The sequence below is a fragment of the Pseudophryne corroboree genome, chromosome 11 (genome assembly GCF_028390025.1).
Source record: "Pseudophryne corroboree isolate aPseCor3 chromosome 11, aPseCor3.hap2, whole genome shotgun sequence".
Lineage (NCBI taxonomy): Eukaryota > Metazoa > Chordata > Amphibia > Anura > Myobatrachidae > Pseudophryne > Pseudophryne corroboree.
In genome coordinates, this window is record NC_086454.1 from 182442411 (window position 1) to 182467724 (window position 25314).

The 25314-nt window shown below is 48.3% G+C and overlaps 2 protein-coding genes across 4 annotated transcripts in view; one reads left to right on the forward strand and one right to left on the reverse strand.

The window, feature by feature from the left end:
* LOC134969288 (transmembrane protein 272-like) overlaps nucleotides 1-8433 on the reverse strand; it is a 252567-nt gene extending 244134 nt beyond the window's left edge. For both annotated transcript variants that reach the window (XM_063945137.1, XM_063945138.1), the window contains exon 1: nucleotides 8242-8433. In XM_063945137.1, the coding sequence (XP_063801207.1) occupies nucleotides 8242-8423 (182 nt within the window). In that variant the 5' untranslated portion in view covers nucleotides 8424-8433. The remainder of the gene's footprint in view (nucleotides 1-8241) is intronic.
* The window catches only part of SART1 (spliceosome associated factor 1, recruiter of U4/U6.U5 tri-snRNP), a 204242-nt gene continuing 180128 nt past the window's right edge, over nucleotides 1201-25314 (forward strand). Inside the window, exons 1-2 of one of the 2 annotated variants that reach the window (XM_063945135.1) lie at nucleotides 1201-1306; nucleotides 16341-16586. In XM_063945135.1, the coding sequence (XP_063801205.1) occupies nucleotides 16343-16586 (244 nt within the window). In that variant the 5' untranslated portion in view covers nucleotides 1201-1306; nucleotides 16341-16342. The other variant, XM_063945136.1, reaches the window with a different exon arrangement.

Consider the following 25314-nt stretch of genomic DNA (forward strand, 5'->3'; position numbering starts at 1 on the left):
TGCCCTAAACTGCATTCTAGTCACAATTATTGTCTAATACACTGATTCTATCACCCCTCTTGTAAAGGTAGGTACACACTATACAATTATTGAGCCGATTTGCCAATAATTGGGTTCTCGGACAAATTTATTGTATAGTGTGTTCAAAGGATCGTTTCGGTGTTTCGGTGATAATTCTGGAAAATCTTGGCCACACACACAAGCGATCGTTTTTGTGATCTGTCGTCTCAAACCAAAAATCTTGGCCACAATCTCCTGATAATGGGCCTAATTCAGACCTGATTGTGCAGTAGAAGTATGAAAAAATGCACATCGACGATCAAAATCTCTGACATGTGGGGGGACGCCCAGCACAGGGCTAGTCCACCCCATATGCCGGGTCCTGCCACCCCCCGCAGACATGCGAAAGCATCGCATGGCGGTGATGCTTTTGCATCTGCCGAGTAGCTCCCTGTCTACGCAGCCTAGCTGCGAAGGCAGGCGGCTACCAGCCATGTTTTTGGCTGCAGCAGCTGCATGTGATGTCACGCAGCCGCCGCGGCCCACCATGCAAACGATCCGGACACACGTGCGTTCTGCGTTGTCCGAACTGCGTCCCGAAAACGCTGCCGCAATGCCACCGACACACCCCGCGACCACCTCTGCCTGTCAATCAGGCAGAGGCGATCGCACAAGCCTCTGCTGGGGCTGCCCAGGGCACGTGCCCTGCTCGCCCTGTGCTAGATACGCCTCTGCTTTAGAGTGTCAATATAGCACAAAATTGGAGGCACTGAACTATTCTACTATTTGCGAATAAAAGCTAGTTAACTGATGTACTGTAATTATTAATACAACTTTAGAAATCTAATGAGATCAATTAGGATACCTATCTACACTAAATAAAGATCTAGTGTGAGAAATCAGGCAATTGTGGCTGTGCCCTCAACAACATAAGCAGGACAACAGGTGGACACTGCCTTTTAATCTTGATCAGCCTTTCTATTTTCATTAACGTATGTTTGTGTCGTCTGTCTTGAACCTCTATTTTTCACTGTCATTTTTGACCCAACTGTGATTTTTGGGTCTATTGGTTGAGAAAGTATACGGATTTACCAAACTGCGAATTTTTGGAGCAGGAGGTTACTGCAACCAAGAAATAATTTGAGGTTTTTCTTTTGGTTGCGAGGGCGCAGTAAATGTAGAATTACGCGGTAGGGTTACTTTAAATGCTAATAACATCATTTGTAAAGCGACAGAATACCGGCGTGACGTCAGAAGAGCGACACCTGTGGCAGACATCTTTAGTAACGAAGCTCTGACGGCAGCGGTAAGTAAATAGATTACGCCGGTTGTTATCCTACAATCAGTGTGTGTCCTCTGTGTTCCCGAGCTGTCATACAGCATTGCGGTGCTAGTAGTAAGTCATGTCTCACGGATAGGTAAAAAGCACCGGGATGGGGCTATGGCAGGTCTGGTGTGGGACGGAACTTGTTCCCTTACGGTGTGCGGTAGTCTGCGGGGTAATATCACCGTGCAAAGTTAAGCAACCCGCGGCAGTCCAATGCGGTGGGGGAGCTACAGGTCCCTGCGGTGTGTGTGTGTGGTTACAGAGCCGGGGGTGGAGGGCTATGTAAACACGTTATGTATATAACTGGCTGATAGGTAGATGTATGGCTTGTTATATATGACTTCACTCAGGTTATATGTGCCGGGTGTATGTCTACATAGTGTTTATGTGTATCTCCACGCAGCAATTTGTCTGCGCTTCTTTGTTTACATTTAGACCAGCTGTCTAAGGGGGTATCCAATTAGCCCTGGTCTGTTTTCGGCCTATGAAAACAGCCAGATATCGCAGTTAATGACAGATGGTCATTATTGTGGTATCCTATTACAGGCCGTTTCCATTGCCCTAAAAACAGACCAGCGATCGCGCAAAAACACATGAGATCGGGGACACCACGGCTCCAGCAGCCTGCCTACTGTGGATTATAAGCATAATCTGCAATAAGTATTGGCATCGGGGGAAGAAGCGCACTGCATCAACTACCCGTGGTTATTGGATACCCCCCTAAATCTTAAAAAAACAAATGAAAACGCTAAATGGCTTCATAAAAAAAAAATATATATACACTCCCATGTGTGGGTGAATTAAAACCAGATGAAATGCAGGCTGTTATTTAGCCAGCTAACGTTCAGCTCCGGGGAGAGGGGTGTGCAACAGCGTCTTTCCTTACTTGCTCTGAGAAGGGGGTCCCTCATCCTCAGCTGGTGCCATATTCCCAGTGATTTTCTGGACCATGGTTCATGTGCACTAGCGAATTACGTCTCTGGCACAGTGTCAGTATTTGCTTTCATTGAGGCTTTTTCGGGTGCGGTTGTTCTTGCTGTTGCCATTACTATCTTGTCATCTGCAGTTGCGATTATAATAAGATTTTACTTACCGATAAATCTATTTCTCATAGTCCGTAGTGGATGCTGGGGACTCCGTCAGGACCATGGGGAATAGCGGCTCTGCAGGAGACAGGGCACAAAAGCAAGCTTTTAGGATCACATGGTGTGTACTGGCTCCTCCCCCTATGACCCTCCTCCAAGCCTCAGTTAGGTACTGTGCCCGGACGAGCGTACACAATAAGGAAGGATCTTGAATCCCGGGTAAGACTCATACCAGCCACACCAATCACACCGTACAACTTGTGATTTGAACCCAGTTAACAGTATGATAACAATGAAGTAGCCTCTAAAAAAGATGGCTCACAACAATAATAACCCGATTTTTTTGTAACAATAACTATGTACAAGTAATGCAGACAATCCGCACTTGGGATGGGCGCCCAGCATCCACTACGGACTATGAGAAATAGATTTATCGGTAAGTAAAATCTTATTTTCTCTAACGTCCTAGTGGATGCTGGGGACTCCGTCAGGACCATGGGGATTATACCAAAGCTCCCAAACGGGCGGGAGAGTGCGGATGACTCTGCAGCACCGAATGAGAGAACTCCAGGTCCTCCTCAGCCAGGGTATCAAATTTGTAGAATTTAGCAAACGTGTTTGCCCCTGACCAAGTAGCTGCTCGGCAAAGTTGTAAAGCCGAGACCCCTCGGGCAGCCGCCCAAGATGAGCCCACCTTCCTTGTGGAATGGGCATTTACAGATTTTGGCTGTGGCAGGCCTGCCACAGAATGTGCAAGCTGAATTGTACTACAAATCCAACGAGCAATAGTCTGCTTAGAAGCAGGAGCACCCAGCTTTTTGGGTGCCTACAATATAAACAGCAAGTCAGACTTTCTGACTCCAGCCGTCCTGGAATTATATATATATATATATATATATATATATATATATATATATATATATATATTTTCAGGGCCCTGACAACGTCTAGCAACTTGGAGTCCTCCAAGTCCCTAGTAGCCGCAGGCACCACAATAGGTTGTATCAGGTGAAACGCTGACACCACCTTAGGAAGAAACTGGGGACGAGTCCGCAGTTCTGCCCTGTCCGAATGGAAAATCAAATATGGGCTTTTGTAAGACAAAGCCGCCAATTTTGACAATCGCCTGGCCGAGGCCAGGGCCAACAGCATGGTCACTTTCCATGTGAGATATTTCAAATCCACAGATTTGAGTGGTTCAAACCAATATGATTTGAGGAATCCCAACACTACGTTGAGATCCCACGGTGCCACTGGAGGCACACAAGGGCTGTATATGCAATACTCCCTTGACAAACGTCTGGACTTCAGGAACTGAAGCCAATTCTTTCTGGAAGAAAATCTATAGGGCCGAAACTTGAACCTTAATGGACCCCAATTTGAGGCTCATAGACACTCCTGTTTGCAGGAAGTGCAGAAATCGACCTAGTTGAAATTTTTTCGTGGGGCCTTCCTGGCCTCACCCACGCAACATATTTTTACCACATGTGGTGATAACGTTGTGCGGTCACCTCCTTCCTGGCTTTGACCAGGGTAGGTATGACCTCTTCCGGAATGCCTTTTCCCTTAGGATCCGGCGTTCAAACCGCCATGCCGTCAAACGCAGTCGCGGTAAGTCTTGGAACAGACAAGGTCCCTGCTGGAGCAGGTCCTTTCTTAAAGGCCGATGCCACGGTTCCTCTTGGAACAGACATGGTACTTGCTGAAAGCAAATCCCTTCTTAGCTCCCGAGGCCATTAGTCCTCTGTGAGCATCTCTTGAAGTTCCGGTTACCAAGTCCCTCTTGGCCAATCCGGAGCCACGAGTATAGTTCTTACTCCTCTATGTCTTATAATTCTCAATACCTTGGTTATGAGAAGCAGAGAAGGGAACACATACACCGACTGTTACACCCACGGTGTTACCAGGACGTCCACAGCTATCGCCTGAAGGTCTCGTGACCTGGCGCAATACCTGTCCCATTTTTTTGTTCGGGCGGGACGCCATCATGTCCACCTTTGGTCTTTCCCAACGGTTCACAATCATGCGGAAAACTTCCCGATGAAGTTCCCACTCTCCCGGGTGGAGGTCGTGCCTGCTGAGGAAGTCTGCTTCCCAGTCGTCCACTCCCGGAATGAACACTGCTGACAGTGCTATCACATGATTTTCCGCCTAGCGAAAAATCCTTGCAGTTTTGCCACTGCCCTCCTGCTTCTTGTGCCGCCCTTTCTGTTTACGTGGGCGACTGCCGTGATGTTATCCCACTGGATCAATACCGGCTGACCTTGAAGCAGAGGTCTTGCTAAGCTTAGAGCATTATAAATTTGCTCTTAGCTCCAGTATATTTATGTGGAGAGAATTCTCCAGACTTGATCACACTCCTCCTCTCAGGCTGGCCTCCGTGGTCACGAGCATCCAATCCTGAATGCCGAATCTGCGGCCCTCTAGAAGATGAGCACTCTGTAATCACCACAGGAGAGACACCCTTGTCCTTGGATATAGGGTTATCCGCTGATGCATCTGAAGATGCGATCCGGACCATTTGTCCAGCAGATCCCACTGAAGAGTTCTTGCGTGAAATCTGCCGAATGGAAGCGCTTCGTAATAAGCCACCATTTTTACCAGGACTCTTGTGCAATGATGCACTGACACTTTTCCTGGTTTTAGGAGGATCCCGATTAGCTCGGATAACTCCCTGGCTTTCTCCTCTGGGAGAAACACCTTTTTCTGGACTGTGTCCAGAAACATCCCTAGGACCAGCAGACGTGTCGTCGGAACAACTGCGGTTTTGGAATATTTAGAATCCACCCGTGCTGTCGTAGAACTACTTGAGATAGTGCTACTCCGACCTCCAACTGTTCTCTGGACCTTGTTCTTATCAGGAGGTCGTCCATTTTCTTTGAAGACGAATCCTCCTTTCGGTCATTACCTTGGTAAGGACCCGGGGTGCCTTGGACAATCCAACGGCATCGTCTTGAAACTGATAGTGACAGTTCTGTACCACGAACCTGAGGTACCCTTGGTGAGAAAAGGCAAATTTTGGGACATGGAGGTAAGCATCCCTGATGTCCCGGGACACCATATAGTCCCCTTGTTCTTTGCTATCACTGCTCTGAGTGACTCCATCTGGATTTGAACCCTTGTAAGTGTTCAAATTTTTCAGATTTAGAATAGGTCTCACCTAGCCTTCAGTACCACCATATAGTGTGGAGTAATACCCCTTTCCTTGTTGTCGGAGGGGTAAATTTATTATCACCTGCTGGGAATACAGCTTGTGAATTGTTTTCAATACTGCCTCCCTGTCGGAGGGAGACATTGGTACAGCAGACTACAGGAACCTGCGAGGGGGGAAACCTCTCGACATTCCAATCTGTACCCCTTGGATACTACTTGTAGGATCCAGGGGTCCTGTACGGTCCCAGCGTCATGCTGAGAACTTGGTAGAAGCGGTGGAGGGCTTCTGTTCCTGGGAATGGGCTGCCTGCTGCAGTCTTCTTCCCTTTCCTCTATCCCTGGGCAGATATGACTCTTATAGGGACGAAAGGACTGAGGCTGAAAAGACGGTGTCTTTTTCTGCAGAGATGTGACTTAGGGTAAAAAAGGTGGATTTTCCAGCAGTTGCCCTGGCCACCAGGTCCCATGGACCGACCCCAAATAACTCCTCCCCTTTATACGGCAATACATCTTTGTGCCGTTTGGAATCTGCATCACCTGACCACTGTCGTGTCCATAAACATCTTCTTGCAGATATGGACATCGCATTTACTCTTGATGCCAGAGTGCAAATATCCCTCTGCGCATCTCGCATATATAGAAATGCATCCTTTAAATGCTCTATAGTCAATAAAATACTGTCCCTGTCAAAGGTATCAATATTTTTAGTCAGGGAATCCGACCAAGCCACCTCAGCTCTGCACATCCAGGCTGAGGCGATCGCTGGTCGCAGTATAACACCAGCATGTGTGTGTATACTTTTTAGGATATTTTTCAGCCTCCTATCAGCTGGCTCCTTAAGTACGGCCCTATCCGTAGATGGTACTGCCACTTGTTCTGATAAGCGTGTGAGCGCCTTATCCACCCTGAGGGGTGTTTCCCACCGCGCCTTACTTCTGGCGGGAAAGGGTATACCGCCAATAATTTTCTATCGGGGGAAACCCACGCATCATCACACACTTCATTTAATTTATCTGATTCAGGAAAAACTACAGGTAGTTTTTTCACCTCACACATAATACCCTTTTTTGTGGTACTTGGAGTATCAGAAATATGTAACACCTCCTTCATTGCCCTTAACGTGTGGCCCTAAAAGAAAATACGTTTGTTTCTTCACCGTCGACACTGAAATCAGTGTCCGTGTCTGGGTCTGTGTCGACCGACTGAGGTAAATGGGCATTTTACAGCCCCTGACGGTGTTTGAGACGCCTGGACAGATACTAATTTGTTCGCCGGCCCTCTCATGTCGTCAACCGGCTTGCAGCGTGTTGACATTGTCACGTAATTTCCATAAATAAGCCATCCATTCCGGTGTCGACTCCCTAGAGAGTGACATCACCATTACAGGCAATTTGCTCCGCCTCCTCACCAATATTTTCCTCATACATGTCGACACACACGTACCGACATACAGCACACACATAGGGAATGCTCTGATAGAGGACAGGACCCACTAGCCCTTTGGGGAGACAGAGGGAGAGTTTGCCAGCACACACCAAAACGCTATAATTATCCAGGGACAACCTTTATATAAGTGTTCCTCCCTTATAGCATTTTAATATATATACATATCGCCAAATCAGTGCCCCCCCTCTCTGTTTTAACCCTGTTTCTGTAGTGCAGTGCAGGGGAGAGCATGGGAGCCTTCCCACCAGCCTTTCTTTGAGGGAAAATGGCGCTGTGTGCTGAGGAGAATAGGCCCCGCCCCCTTTTCGGCGGGCTTCTTCTCCGGAGTTTTAGATATCTGGCAGGGGTTAAATACATCCATATAGCCTCAAGGGCTATATGTGATGTATTTTTCGCCATACAGGTATTATACATTGCTGCCCAGGGCGCCCCCCCCCAGCGCCCTGCACCCTCCGTGACCGCTGTGTGAAGTGTGCTGACAACAATGGCGCACAGCTGCAGTGCTGTGCGCTACCTGATGAAGACTGAGAGTCTTCTGCCGCCTGGTTCCGGACCTCTTCATCTTCAGCGTCTGCGGCGCGGCTCCGGGACGAACCCCAGGGCGAGCCCTGTGTTCCGACTCCCTCTGGAGCTATGTCCAGTAGCCTAAGAATCCAATCCATCCTGCACGCAGGTGAGTTGAAAATCTCTCCCCTAAGTCCCTCGATGCAGTGAGCCTGTTGCCAGCAGGACTCACTGAAAATAAAGAACCTAAAAACTTTTTCTAAGTAACTCTTTAAGAGAGCCACCTAGATTGCACCCTTCTCGGCCGGGCACAAAAACCTAACTGAGGCTTGGAGGAGGGTCATAGGGGGAGGAGTCAGTACACACCATGTGATCCTAAAAGCTTGCTTTTGTGCCCTGTCTCCTGCGGAGCCGCTATTCCCTAGTGTTCATTCTAGCACCCTGCACCTTTCAAATCCTGTGCAGTTCCTCTTTCCTGCCTGTGGTGTCGCTCTCTGCTCTGGTGCTTCTCAGCACACACAGGTCTGTATCACAGCACTGAGTAACAGATCAGAGTGTGCTGAGAAGCATCACAGCAAAGAGCGACACCCCAGGCAGGAAAGAGGAACTGCACGAATTTTGAAAGGTGCAGGGTGCTAGAATGAACACTATATTCCCCATGGTCCTGACGGAGTCCCCAGCATCCACTAGGACGTTAGAGAAAAGCTAATATGAGCAGATGCTAACCTGAGTATAGGGATGCCCACTGCTGTCACATCCTTTCCATTCAACAGCGTATAATTGCTGATATATCGGTACCATTGTCGCAAATTCTGAGTCCATCTGAAGATGCGCAGGCTAAGCTGCTCTCCCAGGACTCGGCGAGCTCTCCAGTAGCAAGTAAGATCGCAACTGCTAATTTTTTGCATGTCCAGAAAATGCAGTCTGAATGGCCATGACCACTCCCCGTTACCACCCCCAAATGCTATCTTCCTGTCACTCACTTAAAGACTAATTCTACATTGCGACTGTTATAGCAATTCAATCACTGCGCATGAGCAGTAAGAAAGCATCGACCAATATGAGTACAATAGCTGCTTTGCGATTGCACCTGAATGAGCCTCACTGTGCAGCACCATCTTCCTGAAGATATCACTGGGAAGATGGAGCCGTGAAAGAGGAGGGACCCATTTCCCCGATCAAGGTAAGTGTACTCTTGCGGGAAGGGTGGAGGGACCTGGGCCCCTCCAACAAGTGGGCTAATTAGTACCCCCTTTCCCCCCTTCTTCTTGGCGCCTGCATATGTGTGTAGTATATCTGTATTATTGCCAACCCTATATAATATTTAGAAATGGGGCTGCCAGTATTTAATATACACTGCTCAAAAAAATAAAGGGAACACTTAAACAACACAATGTAACTCCAAGTCAATCACACTTCTGTAAAATCTAACTGTCCACTTAGGAAGCAACACTGATTGGCAATCATTTTCACATGCTGTTGTGCAAATGGAATAGACAACAGGTGGGAATTATAGGCAATTAGCAAGACACCCCCAATAAAGGAGTTGTTCTGCAGGTGGTGACCACAGACCACTTCTCGGCTCCTATGCTAACTGGCTGATGTTTTGGTCACTTTTGAAAGCTGGCGGTGCTTTCACTCTAGTGGTAGAATGAGACGGAGTCTACAACCCACACAAGTGGCTCAGGTAGTGCAGCTCATCCAGGATGGCACATCAATGCGAGCTGTGGCAAGAAGGTTTGCTGTGTCTATCAGCGTAGTGTCCAGAGCATGGAGGCGCTACCAGGAGACAGGCCAGTACATCAGGAGACGTGGAGGAGGCCGTAGGAGGGCAACAACCCAGCAGCAGGACCGCTACCTCCGCCCTTGTGCAAGGAGGAACAGGAGGAGCACTGCCAGAGCCCTGCAAAATGACCTCCAGCAAGCCACGTTGCACCACAGACTGTCCAGGAGTTGGAGGATGCTTTAGTCCAGGTCTGGGCGGAGACCCCTCAGGAGACCATTCGCTACCTCATCAGGAGCATGTCCAGGCGTTGTAGGGAGGTCATACAGGCACGTGGAGGCCACACACACTACTAAGCCTCATTTTGACTTGTTTTAAGGACATTACATCAAAGTTGGATCAGCCTGTAGTGTGTTTTTCCACCTTAATTTTGAGTGTGACTCCAAATCCAGACCTCCATGGGTTAATAAATTTGATTTCCATTGATAATTTTTGTGTGATTTTGTTAGCACATTCAACTATGTAAAGAACAAAGGGGCGGATGTATTAACCTGGAGAAGGCATAAGGAAGTGATAAACCAGTGATATGTGCAAGGTGATAAAGGCACCAGCCAATCAGATCCCATATGTAAATTAACAGTTAGGATCTGATTGGCTGGTGCCTTTATCACCTTGCACATATCACTGGTTTATCACTTCCTTATGTCTTCTCCATGTTAATACATCTGCCCCAAAGTATTTAATAAGAATATTTCATTCATTCAGATCTAGGATGTGTTATTTTAGTGTTCCCTTTTGAGCAGTGTATATAGAAGGGCAGCAGCAAACTTGAAAGGAGTATAAAGCTTCTGTACAGGATATGTGTATTGGGGTGGCACTTGATATGCTGGCTGCCGGCTGTTATTTCTGCAGCGGGGTACACTGGTATTCCACAGGGGATAACATCGGGGTGTAGAATTGGATCTTGATCTGAGGCAACAACAGGCTAAAGCTTTGACTGTTCCCAGGATGCACTGCACCGCCTCTCTATAGCTCCGCCTCCAGGCACTGGAGCTCAGTTTGTACGTTGGTGCCTGCAGTGCAGGTCACTAACAGGTGGGCTGCGCTAGGCAGCCCTGAAAAGAGCTTTTTAGAAGACTTCAAGAGCCGCAGCACTTTCTATATCTTTATGACATGCTGTGCTGCGGCTCCATCACCTTCCTCAGCGGCGCTGCATACTCCTGCGGCCTGGTTCCCGGGTACTTGCAGCGGAGACACACCGGTTTTTCAGGCACACCACCGCTGTCATTCTCCAGGAATGGCATGGCTGCGCCAGAAGGGGGTAGGTACGGTAAATTGTGATCCTGTCACGGACCCAGGAGACGGACCGTGCCGCTGTCGTGGACACTGTGTCGCACAGGGACCCCACTATATCCACCAGGGCAAGGAGTACAGGTCGTATTTGTTAAAATCTGTTTCACATAGGTTCCACAGTACCTGATGGTGAAGTCCAGGAGAGGGGATAAGGTGCTGACCTGTAGCCCCTCCCCCAGCTCTGGGCGCCATCTACTGCTGGTGTTCCTGCCCTGGAGCTGCATTTCACTCTCCCTCACTCCCTGACAGATTTTGGCGCCATCTTCACTAGTAGCTGGGCTGATCTCTGGGACTGCAGGGCACTGTCTCCTCTGTAAAGCTGCCTGCTTCAGCAGTGCTGTGCTTTTACAGACACTTAAGTATTCTACAAGTCTTTTTAGTACAAGTATTCTGTGATATACATCCAGTTTCTACTGTGCATTGTTATATCTATACTCATTACTAGTCCAGTGCAGGTTTATTGTTTATACGTAATAACTTCTGCATTGTACATGTGACTGTGTGTGCCTGGAGCTGTTGTGTGGGTTCCATTCTTGTTTATCACACTACTCACTATCACTATGGGCCTAATTCAGAGTTGATCGCAGCAGCAAATTTGTTAGCAGTTGGCGAAAACCATGTGCAGTGCAGGGGAGGCAGATATAACATGTGCAGAGAGAGTTAGATTTGGGTGTGGTGTGTTCAAACTGAAATCTAAGTTGCAGTGTAAAAATGTAGCAGCCAGTATTTACCCTGCACAGAAACAATATAACCCACCCAAATCTGGGTGTGTGTATAATAAATATATATATATATATATATACACTACTACTACTACACAGGATATACTACTTTGTATTTTTCTCTGTTTCAGTCACCTCATACTGCTAAAATCCTCTGTTTGTGCTTGGTATTTACTGTCACATAACACAGGGGGTTATTTGCAGGAATTAAATTTGTTTGGCTATATTGTACTGTCACGCTCTAAGGCTACATTTCTTATAATGTCTGCTACACAGGGCGGGAAATCTGCGGACGCTCCTGCATCATGCAGTGCTTGCACCACGGATTTACCTGAGGGGAAAGTTTTAGCTACTGGTTCAGGCACTATGTGTCATGCATCTCACAGCCAGCCCGCAGCACCTGTGGCTACTCGGGAACCACCCTGGGAACCATTTTCAAATATGCTATCTACACTGGTATCGCGTCTCACGCCCCCTGTGGCCATCCTGTGCCATTACAGCCACATATTGTTCCTGTGGTAAATCCGCCCATGGGCGGATTCACTATCTACTCGGGTGCAAAAACGATATTAATCTTTGATTGCTCAACCTGACCCTCGCCCCTCGAAAGGGGCCATGGGGTCCTCCAAGCGGGCCATTTCTTCCTCCCAATCCACTAATATTTCGGATAATTCTTCTGATGAAGATGGGGAATATACTGATCCGTCAGACCCTGATACAGTTGCTTCTCATGAAGATTCTTTAACACAGCTTGATGTTCCTGACCTAGTGGAGGCTATTAAGTTGATTCTCCAAACGGAGGATAACGCTGAACCCACGTCTACATCTAAAAACCTGATAAATTCAAACGTCAGAAGGTTGCTAAGGTAGTCTTGCCACATTCTGACCATTTAATTGACATACGTCAGGAATCCTGGGCGCCTCCATGAAAGAAGTTTTCCCTGTCCAAGAAGATGCTAGCTCGTTACCCTATCCCTGCGGAGTTGAGTAACAAATGGGAGACTCCACCGCCGGTGGACTCTCATGTCGCCCGCCTTGTGGTGTTCTCAACTCTGCCTGTCGCCTCGTTGAAGGAACCGACGGATAAGCGTGTGGAGCGTTGCCTGAAGTCTATTTATACTCTTACCGGTGCTGTGCATAGACCCACTATGGCAGCCTCTTAGGCTGCAAAAGGAATTGAAGCTTGGGTTCAGGCAGTTGAAGATGAGCTGCCCCAGGATTTTTCTGTCACTGCCAGACAATATGTCTTATATTACAACAGCCTCCCATTATATTCAGGAGGCGGACTCTGACGCAGGAGTAATGGCGGCCAAGGCATCTACTACGTCTATCCTGGCTCGTCGAATTATGTGGTTGAGGTCCTGGAAGGTGGACCTGGACTCCAAAAAGACCTTGGAGGTGCTCCCTTTTAAGGGAGACATCCTATTTGGGGAGGATCTGAACAAGATTGTAACTGACTTGGCTACGGCCAAGACTGCATGTCTCCCAAATACTAATCCTTCTGTTCCAAAGGCTAAAATCGCCACCTTTCGTTCCCTTCAACCTCCAGGGAAAGCAAAGGGTCAAGCGTATCCGCGACAGGCTTGTGCTTCCAAAACCACTAAGCCTAAATCTAAACAATCCTGGGCTGCCCGTCAGCCTGCTTCCAAACAAGACAAGCCTGCTGCATGACTGGGCGGGCCTCCCCTGGGAGACCGACTTCTGCAGTTCACCCAGGCCTGGTTAAAGACCACTTCAGACACCTGGGTGCGGGAAGTTGTCTCTCTCACGGGTATGCAATCTTTTTCAAGAGACGTCCCCCTTGCCAGTTCTGTTCAGTGGTAATCCCCTCGGATCCAGTGGAAGCGCAAGCTCTACACCTGATTGTACAGTCCCTCCTGGAAACAGGAGTGGTAGTGCTGGTACCTCTGTCCCAGAGAGGCGGAGGATACTACTCGCCCTGTTTCTTGTTTTGAAACCAAGTGGGTCTATCCGGCCTATCCTCAACCTCAAATCATTGAATAAGTTGGTGAGCATGTCCAAATTCCGTATGGAAACCCTGTGCTCAATTGTGCTGGCCATGGAACCCAAGGACTATATGGTATCCCTGGACATAGAGGATGCTTACCTGCACATACCTATTGCCATTTCGCATCAGCAATATCTGCGGTTTGCTATTGACAACCTTCATTTTCAATTCCAGGCTCTGCCTTTTGGACTGGCCACGGCACCTCGGATTTTCACCAAGGTCATGGCAGTGATGACTGCTTTTCTCCGTCATCAGGGAATCAGGATCCTGCCTTATCTGGATGACTTGCTGATCCTGGCGAACTCCCAAGATCTCCGTCCCTTCTGGATCTCCAACTGGGTCCTCCTGACAATGGACGCCAGTCTGCAAGGTTGGGGCGCGGTGTTGGAGCAACACTCTCTTCAGAGTTGGTGGACTAGGGAGGAATCTCTTCTTCCGATAAACAATCTGGAATGCAGGTACTGGCCCTGCCTCTGGTACAGAACAGGCCTGTTCAAGTACAATCAGACAACGCCACGACGGTGGCGTACATAAATCATCAGGGTGGCACTCAAAGCCGCATGGCAATGATGTGAGTGTCAAAAATCCTCCAATGGGCGGAACGCCATCTGCCAGCCATATCGGTAGTGTTCATTCCGGGAGTCGTCCAACTGGGAAGCAGATTTCCTCAGTCGTCAGGACAAGCACGCCGAAGAGTGGAGTCTTCATCCAGAAGTCTTTCAACTCCTAGTGGACAAGTGGGGCCTACCAGATGTAGACCTGATGGCGTCTCTACACAATCACAAAGTTCCGGTCTTCGGAACAAGGACAAGGGATCCTCAAGCAGCGTTCGTGGACGCACTGGCAATTCCATGGAACTTTCGGCTGCCATACGTGTTGCCTCCAGTGTCACTCCTGCCCAGGGTAATACGGAAGTTCAAGCAAGAAGGAGGAATACTACTTCTAGTCGTCCCAGCGTGGCCCAGACGGCATTGGTTCTCCGACCTGCAGGGTCTCTCGATAGTGTCATCTTCTACTTCCTCAACTCCCAGACCACCTCGTTCAGGGCCCTTTTGTCTACCTGGACCTGGCCAGACTAGCTTTGACGGCGTGGCTCTTGAAGCTTCACTGCTGAGAGCAAAAGGATTCTCTGAGGCGGTCATTCAAACTATGTTAAAAGCCTGTAATAAATCCGAGCCGAAGCTGGATTTTCAGTGTCTGGAATTCTTACTTCACCTGGTGTGCTGCTAAGAATTATTATGCATATACTTTCAGAACTTTCAGGCTTCTGGCTTTTCTACAGCAAGACCTAGGCTTGGGCCTTCGTCTGGCCTCCCTCAAGGTCCATATATCTGAGTTATCGGTGTGGTTTGAGAGAAACATTGCGTCTCTTCCTGACGTTCACACTTTCACTCAGGGTGTTCTACGGATTTAACCTCCCTATGTCCCTCCTGTGGCTCCTTGTGATCTATCTGTTGTTCTGAATGCCTTGCAAGAGTCTCCATTTGAACCTCTTGAGTCTGTGGACCTTAAATGCCTTACGCTTAAGGTCGTGTTTCTATTGGCTATTGCCTCTGCTAGGAGGGTGTTGGACTTAGGTGCTTTGTCCTGTCCTGTCCACCTTTTCTGATTTTTCACCGTGACCGGGCAGTTCTTCAAACTTGCCCAGGTTATTTGTCTAAGGTGGTATCATCTTTTCACCTTAGCCAGGGGATTGTGGTTACGGCCTTCATCTCTTCTGGTTTGTCCTCCAAAGAAAGATCTTTGGATGTGGTACGGGCTCTCCGTATTTATGTGGAAAAGACTGCCTCTATCAGGAGGTCAGATTCCCTTTTTTGTACTTTTTGGTTTTCACAAACGTGGCTGGCCTGCGAATAAGCAGACCTTGGCCAGATGGATTAGAATGGTGATTGCACAAGCATATGCACAGGCTGGTCTTCCAGCTCCTGCTGCTATTAAAGCCCATTCTACTGTCTGTTGGACCTTCTTGGGCGGCCCGCCGTGGTGCGTCCGCAGAACAATTGTGCAAGGCGGCTACGTGGTCCTCAGTGAACACGTTCATCAGGTTCTATGCCTTTGATACTTCCGCCTCCCAGGATGCTTCCTTTGGACGCCAGGTTCTTGTGCCCGCTACAGTGCGTCCCCTCCCATGAGGAACTTCTTTAGGACATCCCTGATGTTAATCCCTGTGGATTACCAGTGTACCCCGCACAGGGCGCCCACCCTGACGCACTTAGCTACTTTGGGTTTGTATGGCATTAGCTGCTAGTCCCTTCCTTCTCCTGTCGTGAGAATGTGGTTCTATGTGACTAACCTCTACTGTCTCTCTTACCTGCTACTGCATTGGACTGGTTAACAAAACTGAGCTCCAGTGCCTGGAGGCGGGGCTATAGAGGAGGCCATGCAGTGCATCCTGGGAACAGTCAAAGCTTTAGCCTGTTGGTGCCTCGGATCAAGATCCAACTCTACAGCCGATGTTATTACCTGTGGAATCCAGTATACCTTGCAGAAAGAGATTTAACAATGGTAAGTCTACCATAAATCTCCTTCTTCTTCTTCCTTTTTTTTTTCTTTTCACATTGTGCCCAAATATACCAGGTTTAGCAGTGTACAGCGGGCAAACCCATTTGAAGTCCTGGTTAGTGCACCTAAACAGCAGTTTGGGCTCCCAAAGCCAGGCCTTTTCACAGATTTCTGCTTGCCACCTGAGGAGTCTACAGTCAGAAATGCTATCGCACCCGTCTTCAGAAAAAATTGAATAGCTGCAGTTTGGTTTGTGACACTGCCGCAGGATACAGGAACAGTTGAATCGCCATTATGTGTTACTACAGAGAGAACACAGCTGGGTACTTCTTAGTTGTGGTGGGCCACCGAGGGAGGAAGGGTTAAGTAGTGTTCAACTTCCTACCCAAAAATGACAGAGGGGATTTCATGTTCCAAGTTGCGCCAATATAATTAACAAGTGAAATGTTATCATGTGAGACAGTAAACCCATGTTATATAGGAATGTATTAAATATGTGCCATTTCTTTCCCCTAAGTAATGGGGTCGTCTAAGAAACACAAGGAGAAGGAGCGAGATCGCGATGCTTCACTCGCAGGGGGTGGAGGGGAAGATCGTCACAGAGAGCACAAGAAGCACAAGCACAAAGAACGAGAGCGAGAAAGGCGCAAGAGATCCCGGGAAAGAGAGAGGCCTCGGGACAGAGAGGGAAGGTCAAGGGCTACCAAGGAAGCAGACTCTCGCAGGATTAAAAGGGAGAAGCTGGACTCTTCTTATGAGCACGGTAAGAGCAATAATCACATTTGAACTATAAAGATACTGACTTATAGCACATTTCCATTTATAGCTGTACAGTATGTATGTGTGAAAATACATATACAGGTTGAGTATCCCATATCCAAATATTCAGAAATAAGGAATTTTTTGAGTGAGATAGTGAAACCTTTGTTTTCTGTTTGCTCAATGTACACAAACTTTGTTTAATACACAATTATTAAAAATATAGTATTAAATGACCTTCAGGCTGTGTGTAAGGTGTATATGAAACATAAATGAATTGTGTGAATGTACACACACTTTGTTTAATGCACAAAGTTGTTAAAAATATTGGCTAAAATTTCCTTCAGGCTGTGTGTATAAGATGTTTATGTAACATACATGCAATCTGTGCTTAGACTTGGGTCCCGTCGCCATGATATCTCACTATGGTATGCAATTATTCCAAAATAAAGAAAAATCTGATATCCAAAATACTTCCGATCCCAAGTATTTTGGATAAGGGATACTCAACCTGTATATGTGTGTGCATATATATGTATATGTGTGTGTATATATATATATATATATATATATATATATATATATATATATATATATATATATATATATATATATATATATATATATATATAGCATTGTATAAGTCCGCACTCACAGCTATATCACAGTCATCAGTGGGGTGCTCCACAAGGAGGCCTGTATAGACTTCCACATATACCAGATTATCTTCAAGACCCTGCTGAGGGTCTCAAATAGAGGGCACTCACCAAATCAATTTCCAAAGATAAAAAGTTTTATTTAGACCATTGAAGTCATCAGACATGTATGTGATGACTTCAATGGTCTAAATAAAACTTTTTATCTTTGGAAATTGATTGGTGAGTGCCATATAAAAATAATGTGTGTGTGTTCATTCTAGCACCCTGCACCTTTCAAATCCTGTGCAGTTCCTCTCTCCTGCCTGGGGTGTCGCTCTCTGCTCTGGTGCTTCTCAGGTCTGTATCGCAGCACTGAGTAACAGATCAGAGTGTACTGAGAAGCATCACAGCAGAGAGCGACACCCGAGGCAGGAAAAAGGAACTGAAGGGTGCTAGAATGAAAATATATATATATATATTTCTGACCCGGGATGCTACTAAGACTCTTATACACTCACTGGTCATCTCCAAACTGGACTACTGTAATCTCCTCCTGACTGGCATTCCTGACAAATGCCTCGCTCCACTCCAATCTATCCTCAATGCTGCTGCCCGGCTCACTTTCCTCGCCAAACGCACTACGTCCACCTCTCCTCTCTTACAAGAACTTCACTGGCTTCCGTTCCCTTTCAGAATCCATTTCGAGCTTCTCACACTCTCTTACATAGCCCTCACCCACTCCTCTCCCATTTACATCTCTGACCATATCTCCCTTTACTCTCCCACCCGTCCTCTTCGCTCTGCTAATGCACTCTCCTGTCTTCTGATTACTTCCTCCCACTTTTCCCTCCAAGAATTTTCACATGCTGCTCCATTTCTCTGGAATTCTCTACCTCTCCCCTCAGACTCTCAACCGCTCTACAAAACTTCAAACGGGCTCTCAAGACCCACTTCTTCACCAAACCCAGCCAATACTGTTATTCCATGTCTATAGTAGGGTTCAGTTGCCATCAATCTCTACTGTCCATTGCATATACAGGGAGCTTGGAATGTCCCTCCACAGTCACTATGTGCACAGCAAGCCTCCCTGCAAAGAATGAATACTAAGTAATATGACAACATAATTGTTTTTAAACCCTTTATTTGCATAAAATAACAGAGCATTAGTTACTTATTTACATTAACTGTTTAAAGTGTTGTCCCTCTCTGGCCTCTAAAGGTGTGCACACACTAGGCCAGTGATTGGGAACCTTTGGCACTCCAGCTGTTGTTGAACTACATATCCCATCATGCCCTGCTACAATTTTGGCATGGCCAAATAACAAAACTGTAGGAGGGCATGCTGGGATGTGTAGTTTAACAGCTTGCTTACCAAAGGTTCCCCATCACTGCACTAGGCGATGTGCTTGGTGTTTCCCCTCCTGGGCCGGGCTGCCCGTCGGCGGGCATACACACTGTGCGATATCACTAATGATGGCGCACAGTGACGTCATGCCACGGCCGGCCGGCGCATGCAGCTTTGGATGATAAGTCCAAATTGAGCTGCATGCACGGCCGAGACTGAGGGTCATTAATGACCCACGGGGCCACACATCGCTTGGCCGTGGCGGCAACCACAATGAGGGGGAAAATGAGCGATATAGTTCACTATATCGCTAAGTGTATACCCACCTTTACAGCTGCAGGAAATCTGCAGCCAGAGACGGGGCTCACTGTGGACGGACTTTCTGAACTCCCTGTACAAGGTAGTTCAATATCTGAAAGGTTTGGGCTTTCTCTGAGAAATACAGATTTGGATTTGGATAATCATGACTAACCTAGCCCTGAGATAGCAATGCTAAGCCATTTCTTGCTAAAGAATTATGTCACAATATGTTTCCCTTTCAGTAGAACTTAGATACCAAAGACTTTAAAGTCAACTAAAGCATTTAGGGGTATATTCAATTGACGTCGACAGCTGCTGTCTGTCGAAAAGACGTCAGTTTTCGATTTTTTTTTTTTTTTTTAGGTCGGAAAGGGTTCCAACCTATTCAGTATATTCGACAAGTTGAGGTATTCGACTTGTCGAAAAGCACGTGAATCGGCGGAATAGCTGCCGATCCACGTGCTCAGTTTTGGCCCCCTTTTCGACCATCTCAGTCCGACATAAAAAAATGTCGGTCTGAGATATGGGACCCAGAGGAGGAGAGGGTGGGGTGGGGGTGGGGGTGGGGGGGTGCCGAAGGGAGACGACGGACAGCTGCGGGCATATAGGGGAGATCAGCGCTACAGCAGGATGTCACACAGCCGCGCCGCTCACGGCAGCTTCCACCCGGCTCCAGCAAGTGAGGTCACGCTTGCTGGAGCCGGGTGGACACTGCCGTGAGGTCGGGCGGCTGTGTGACATCCTCCTGCAGCGCTGCTGTTAGTGCTGATCTCCTCCGTCTGCTGGCGGCTGTCCCCGCTGGTCTCTCCCCCCCCCCCCCCCCCCCCCTCTGGGTACCTCATCTCAATTCGACTTGAATAGTCGAATTGAGATGAGATTGAATAGAGGTTGTCGGATCCATTCCGACAAATGCATGTCGAAATGGATCCGACGCTACTTGAATATACCCCTTAATAGTTAGTCCACCCTACTCTTGGCATTAGGGAGTGGATGCCAGCAGGGAAGAGAGGATATCTATTTTAGGATCCAATAGCAAACATTAATATATAGGTAGTGTTTTGTGAATATATTTGTATCAGACTATATTAATGTGTGGTTATAATTATATATAAGTGCATGATTTTTAGCCTCCTCCTGTAAGCAGGAGAGTGACATTGCTTTATCTTTCATCAAGACACATAGCACTGTACCTCCCCAAAGCTTCTATTCCAATATTAATGTATATTTCTCTGACGTCCTAAGTGGATGCTGGGACTCCGTAAGGACCATGGGGAATAGCGGCTCCGCAGGAGACTGGGCACAACTAAAGAAAGATTTAGGTCTATCTGGTGTGCACTGGCTCCTCCCCCTATGACCCTCCTCCAAGCCTCAGTTAGATTTCTGTGCCCGGCCGAGCTGGATGCACACTAGGGGCTCTTCTGAGCTCCTAGAAAGAAAGTATAGTTTAGGTTTTTTATTTTACAGTGAGACCTGCTGGCAACCGGCTCACTGCAGCGAGGGACTAAGGGGAGAAGAAGCGAACCTACCTAAGTGGTGGTAGCTTGGGCTTCTTAGGCTACTGGACACCATTAGCTCCAGAGGGATCGCACACAGGACCCGACCTCGTCGTCCGTTCCCGGAGCCGCGCCGCCATCCCCCTTACAGAGCCAGAAGCAAGAAGGTCCGGAAAATCGGCGGCTGAAGACTTCTGTCTTTTCCAAGGTAGCGCACAGCACTGCAGCTGTGCGCCATTGCTCCTCATGCACACCACACACTTCGGTCACTGATGGGTGCAGGGCGCTGGGGGGGGGCGCCCTGAGCAGCAATATTAACACCTTGGCTGGCAAAACTGACACCATATATAGCCCCAGAGGCTATATAGGTGTAAATTACCCCTGCCAGAATAACACAAAAAGCGGGAGAAAGCCCGCCGAAAAAGGGGCGGAGCCATCTCCCTCAGCACACTGGCGCCATTTTCCCTCACAGCTCCGCTGGAAGGATCGCTCCCTGGCTCTCCCCTGCAGTCCTGCACTACAGAAAGGGTAAAAAAGAGAGGGGGGGGCACAAATTTAGGCGCAGTATAATATATATATGCAGCTATAAGGGAAAACACTCTTTATAGGTGATATCCCTGTGGTATATAGTGCTCTGGTGTGTGCTGGCATACTCTCCCTCTGTCTCCCCAAAGGGCTTTGTGGGGTCCTGTCCTCTGTCAGAGCATTCCCTGTGTGTGTGCTGTGTGTCGGTACCGCTGTGTCGACATGTATGATAAGGAAAATGATGTGGAGGCAGAGCAAATGCCTGTAAATGTGTTGTCACCCCCTGAGGGGTCGACACCTGTGTGGATGGACTTATGGAAGGAATTACGTGACAGTGTCAGCTCTTTACTTAAAAGGTTTGACGACATAGGACAGCCGGCTACTCAGCTTGTGACTGTTCCAGCGTCTCAAATGTCATCAGGGGCTTTAAAACGCCCGCTACCTCAGATGGCAGACACAGATGTTGACACGGATACCGACTCCAGTGTCGACGACGATGAGACTAGTGTACCCTCCAATAGGTCCACCCGTTACATTCTGATAGTACCCCAGGTACCACAAAAAAGGGTATTATGTTCGGTGAGAAAAAACTACCAGTAGTTTTTCCTGCATCTGAGGAATTAAATGAGGTGTGTGAGGAAGCCTGGACTTCCCCCGATAAGAAATTGATAATTTCTAAACGGTTATTGGCAGCGTACCCTTTCCCGCCAGAGGATAGGTCACGTTGGGAAACGTCCCCTAGGGTAGATAAAGCGCTTACACGTTTATCAAAACAGGTGGCACTACCGTCTCCGGATACGGCCGCCCTAAAGGATCCTGCTGATAGAAAGCAGGAGGCTAACCTAAAAGCTATATATACACACGGGCATTATATTGCGACCAGCGATTGCATCATCATGGATGTGCAGTGCTGCTGCTGCGTGGTCAGATTCCCTGTCGGATGATAATGATACCCTGGATAGGGACACTATTTTGCTGACAGTAGAGCATATAAAGGACGCTGTCTTATACATGCGTGATGCACAGAGGGATATTTGCCGGCTGGCATAAAAAATAAGCGCAATGTCCATTGCCGCCAGAAGGGGGTTATGGACTCGGCAGTGGTCAGGTGATGCCGATTCAAAAAGGCACATGGAAGTTTTGCCTTATAAGGGGGTGGAACTGTTTGGGGATGGTCTTTCAGACCTCGTTTCCACAGCTACGGCTGGGAAATCGACATTTTTGCCACAGGCTACCCCACAGCAAAAGAAGGCACCGTATTATCAAGTACAGTCCTTTCGGCCCCATAAACACAAGAGGGCTCGAGGCGCATCCTTTCTGCCGAGAGGCAAAGGTAGAGGGAAAAAGCTGCAGCATACAGCCAGTTCCCAAGAGCAAAAGTCCTCCCCCGCGTCCGGTAAGTCCACAGCATGACGCTGGGGCTTCACAGGCGGATCCGGGTACGGTGGGGGCCCGTCTCAGAAATTTCAGCACACAGTGGGCTCTCTCACAGGTGGATCCCTGGGCCCTTCAAGTAGTATCTCAGGAGGTACAGGCTGGAATTCGAGACGTCCCCCCCCCCCGCCGCCGTTTTCTAAAATCTGCCTTACCAGCAACTCCCTCTGCCAGGGAGGCAGTGTTGGTGGCTATCCAAAAACTGTATTCACAGCAAGTGATTGTCAAGGTACCCCTCCTTCAGCAGGGGAAGGGTTACTATTCCACAATGTTTGTGGTACCGAAACCGGACGGTTCGGTGAGACCCATCTTAAATTTAAAATCCTTGAACACTTATATCAAAAGGTTCAAGTTCAAGATGGAATCGCTCAGGGCGGTTATTGCGAGCCTGGACGAGGGGGATTACATGGTCTCCCTGGACATCAAGGATGCGTACCTGCATGTCCCCATTGTCCTCACCAGGAGTACCTCAGATTTGTGGTACAGGACTGTCACTATCCGTTCCAGACGCTGCCGTTTGGGTTATCCACGGCACCGAGGGTCTTTACCAAGGTAATGGCCGAAATGATGATACTCCTTCGCAAGAAGGGAGTTTTAATTATCCCGTACTTGGACGATCTCCTGATAAAGGCGAGGTCCAAGGAACAGTTGGTAGTGGGGGTAGCACTTTCTCGGGAAGTGCTACAACAGCACGGCTGGATTCTCAATATTCCAAAGTCACAGCTGGTCCCGACGACACGTCTTCTGTTCCTGGGAATGATTCTGGACACAGACCAGAAAAAAGTGTTTCTTCCAGTGGAAAAAGCAGAGGAGTTGTCATCTCTAGTCAGAGACCTCCTAAAACCGGGACAGGTGTCGGTACATCAATGCACACGAGTCCTGGGAAAAATGGTAGCTTCGTACGAAGCGATTCCATTCGGAAGGTTCCACGCAAGGACTTTCCAGTGGGACCTGTTGGACAAATGGCCAGGGTCCCATCTCCAGATGCAACAGCGGATAACCCTGTCGGCAAGGACCAGGGTGTCGCTGCTGTGGTGGCTGCACAGGGCTCATCTACTAGAGGGCCGCAGATTCGGAATACAGGACTGGGTCCTGGTGACCACGGATGCCAGCCTTCGGGGCTGGGGCGCAGTCACACAGGGAAGAAATTTCCAAGGACTGTGGTCAAATCAGGAGATTTCGCTTCACATAAATAATCTAGAGCTAAGGGCCATTTACAATGCCCTAAGCCAAGCAAGGCCCCTGCTTCAGAACCAGCCGGTACTGATCCAATCAGACAACATCACGACGGTCGCCCATGTAAACAGACAGGGCGGCACAAGAAGCAGGAGGGCAATGGCAGAAGCCACAAGGATTCTCCGATGGGCGGAAAATCATGTGTTAGCACTGACAGCAGTGTTCATTCCGGGAGTGGACAACTGGGAAGCAGACTTCCTCAGCAGGCACGACCTCCACCCGGGAGAATGGGGACTTCATCCAGAAGTCTTCCAAATGCTGGTAAACCGGTGGGAAAGACCACAGGTGGACATGATGGCGTCCCGCCTCAACAAAAAGCTAAAAAGATATTGCGCCAGGTCAAGGGACCCTCAGGCGATCGCTGTGGACGCTCTAGTAACACCGTGGGTGTACCAGTCGGTTTATGTGTTTCCTCCTCTGCCTCTCATTCCCAAGGTACTGAGAAAAGGGCATTCCGGAGGAAGTCATCCCTACCCTGATTAAAGCCAGGAAGGATGTCACTGCAAAACATTATCACCGCATTTGGCGGAAATATGTTGCTTGGTGTGAGGCCAGGAAGGCCCCAACGGAGGAATTTCAACTGGGTCGATTCCTGCATTTCCTGCAAACAGGGGTGACGTTGGGCCTCAAATTGGGGTCCATTAAGGTCCAGATTTCGGCCCTGTCGATTTTCTTCCAGAAAGAACTGGCTTCACTGCCTGAAGTTCAGACTTTTGTCAAAGGAGTTCTGCGTATTAGCCTCCTTTTGTGCCCCCAGTGGCACCTTGGGATCTCAATGTGGTTTTGGAGTTACTGAAATCACATTGGTTTGAACCACTTAAGACTGTGGATTTGAAATATCTCACGTGGAAAGTGGTCATGCTGTTGGCTCTGGCTTCGGCCAGGCGTGGGTCAGAATTGGCGGCTTTGTCCTATAAAAGCCCTTATCTGATTTTCCATATGGATAGGGCAGAGTTGAGGACTCGTCCTCAGTTTCTCCCGAAGGTGGTATCAGCGTTTCACTTGAACCAGCCTATTGTGGTGCCTGCGGCTACTAGGAACTTGGAGGATTCCAAGTTACTGGACGTAGTCAGGGCCCTGAAAATTTATGTTTCCAGGACGGCTGGAGTCGGGAAAACTGACTCGCTGTTTATCCTGTATGCACCCAACAAACTGGGTGCTCCTGCTTCTAAGCAGACTATCGCGCGCTGGATTTGTAGCACTATTCAGCTGGCGCATTCTGCGGTGGGACTACCGCAGCCTAAATCTGTAAAAGCCCATTCCACAAGGAAGGTGGGCTCATCTTGGGCGGCTGCCCGAGGGGTCTCGGCTTTACAACTTTGCCAAGCTGCTACTTGGTCAGGGGCAAACACGTTTGCAAAATTCTACAAATTTGATACCCTGGCTGAGGAGGACCTGGAGTTCTCTCATTCGGTGTTGCAGAGTCGTCCGCACTCTCCCGCCCGTTTGGGAGCTTTGGTATAATCCCCATGGTCCTTACGGAGTCCCCAGCATCCACTAGGACGTCTGAGAAAATAAGAATTTACTCACCGGTAATTCTATTTCTCGTAGTCCGTAGTGGATGCTGGGCGCCCATCCCAAGTGCGGATTGTCTGCAATACTTGTAAATAGTTATTGTTACACAAATCGGGTTGTTATTGCGAGCCATCTGTTCAGAGGCTCCGTTGTTATCATACTGTTAACCGGGGTTCCTATCACGAGTTATACGGTGTGATTGGTGTGGCTGGTATGAGTCTTACCCGGGATTCAAAATCCTTCCTT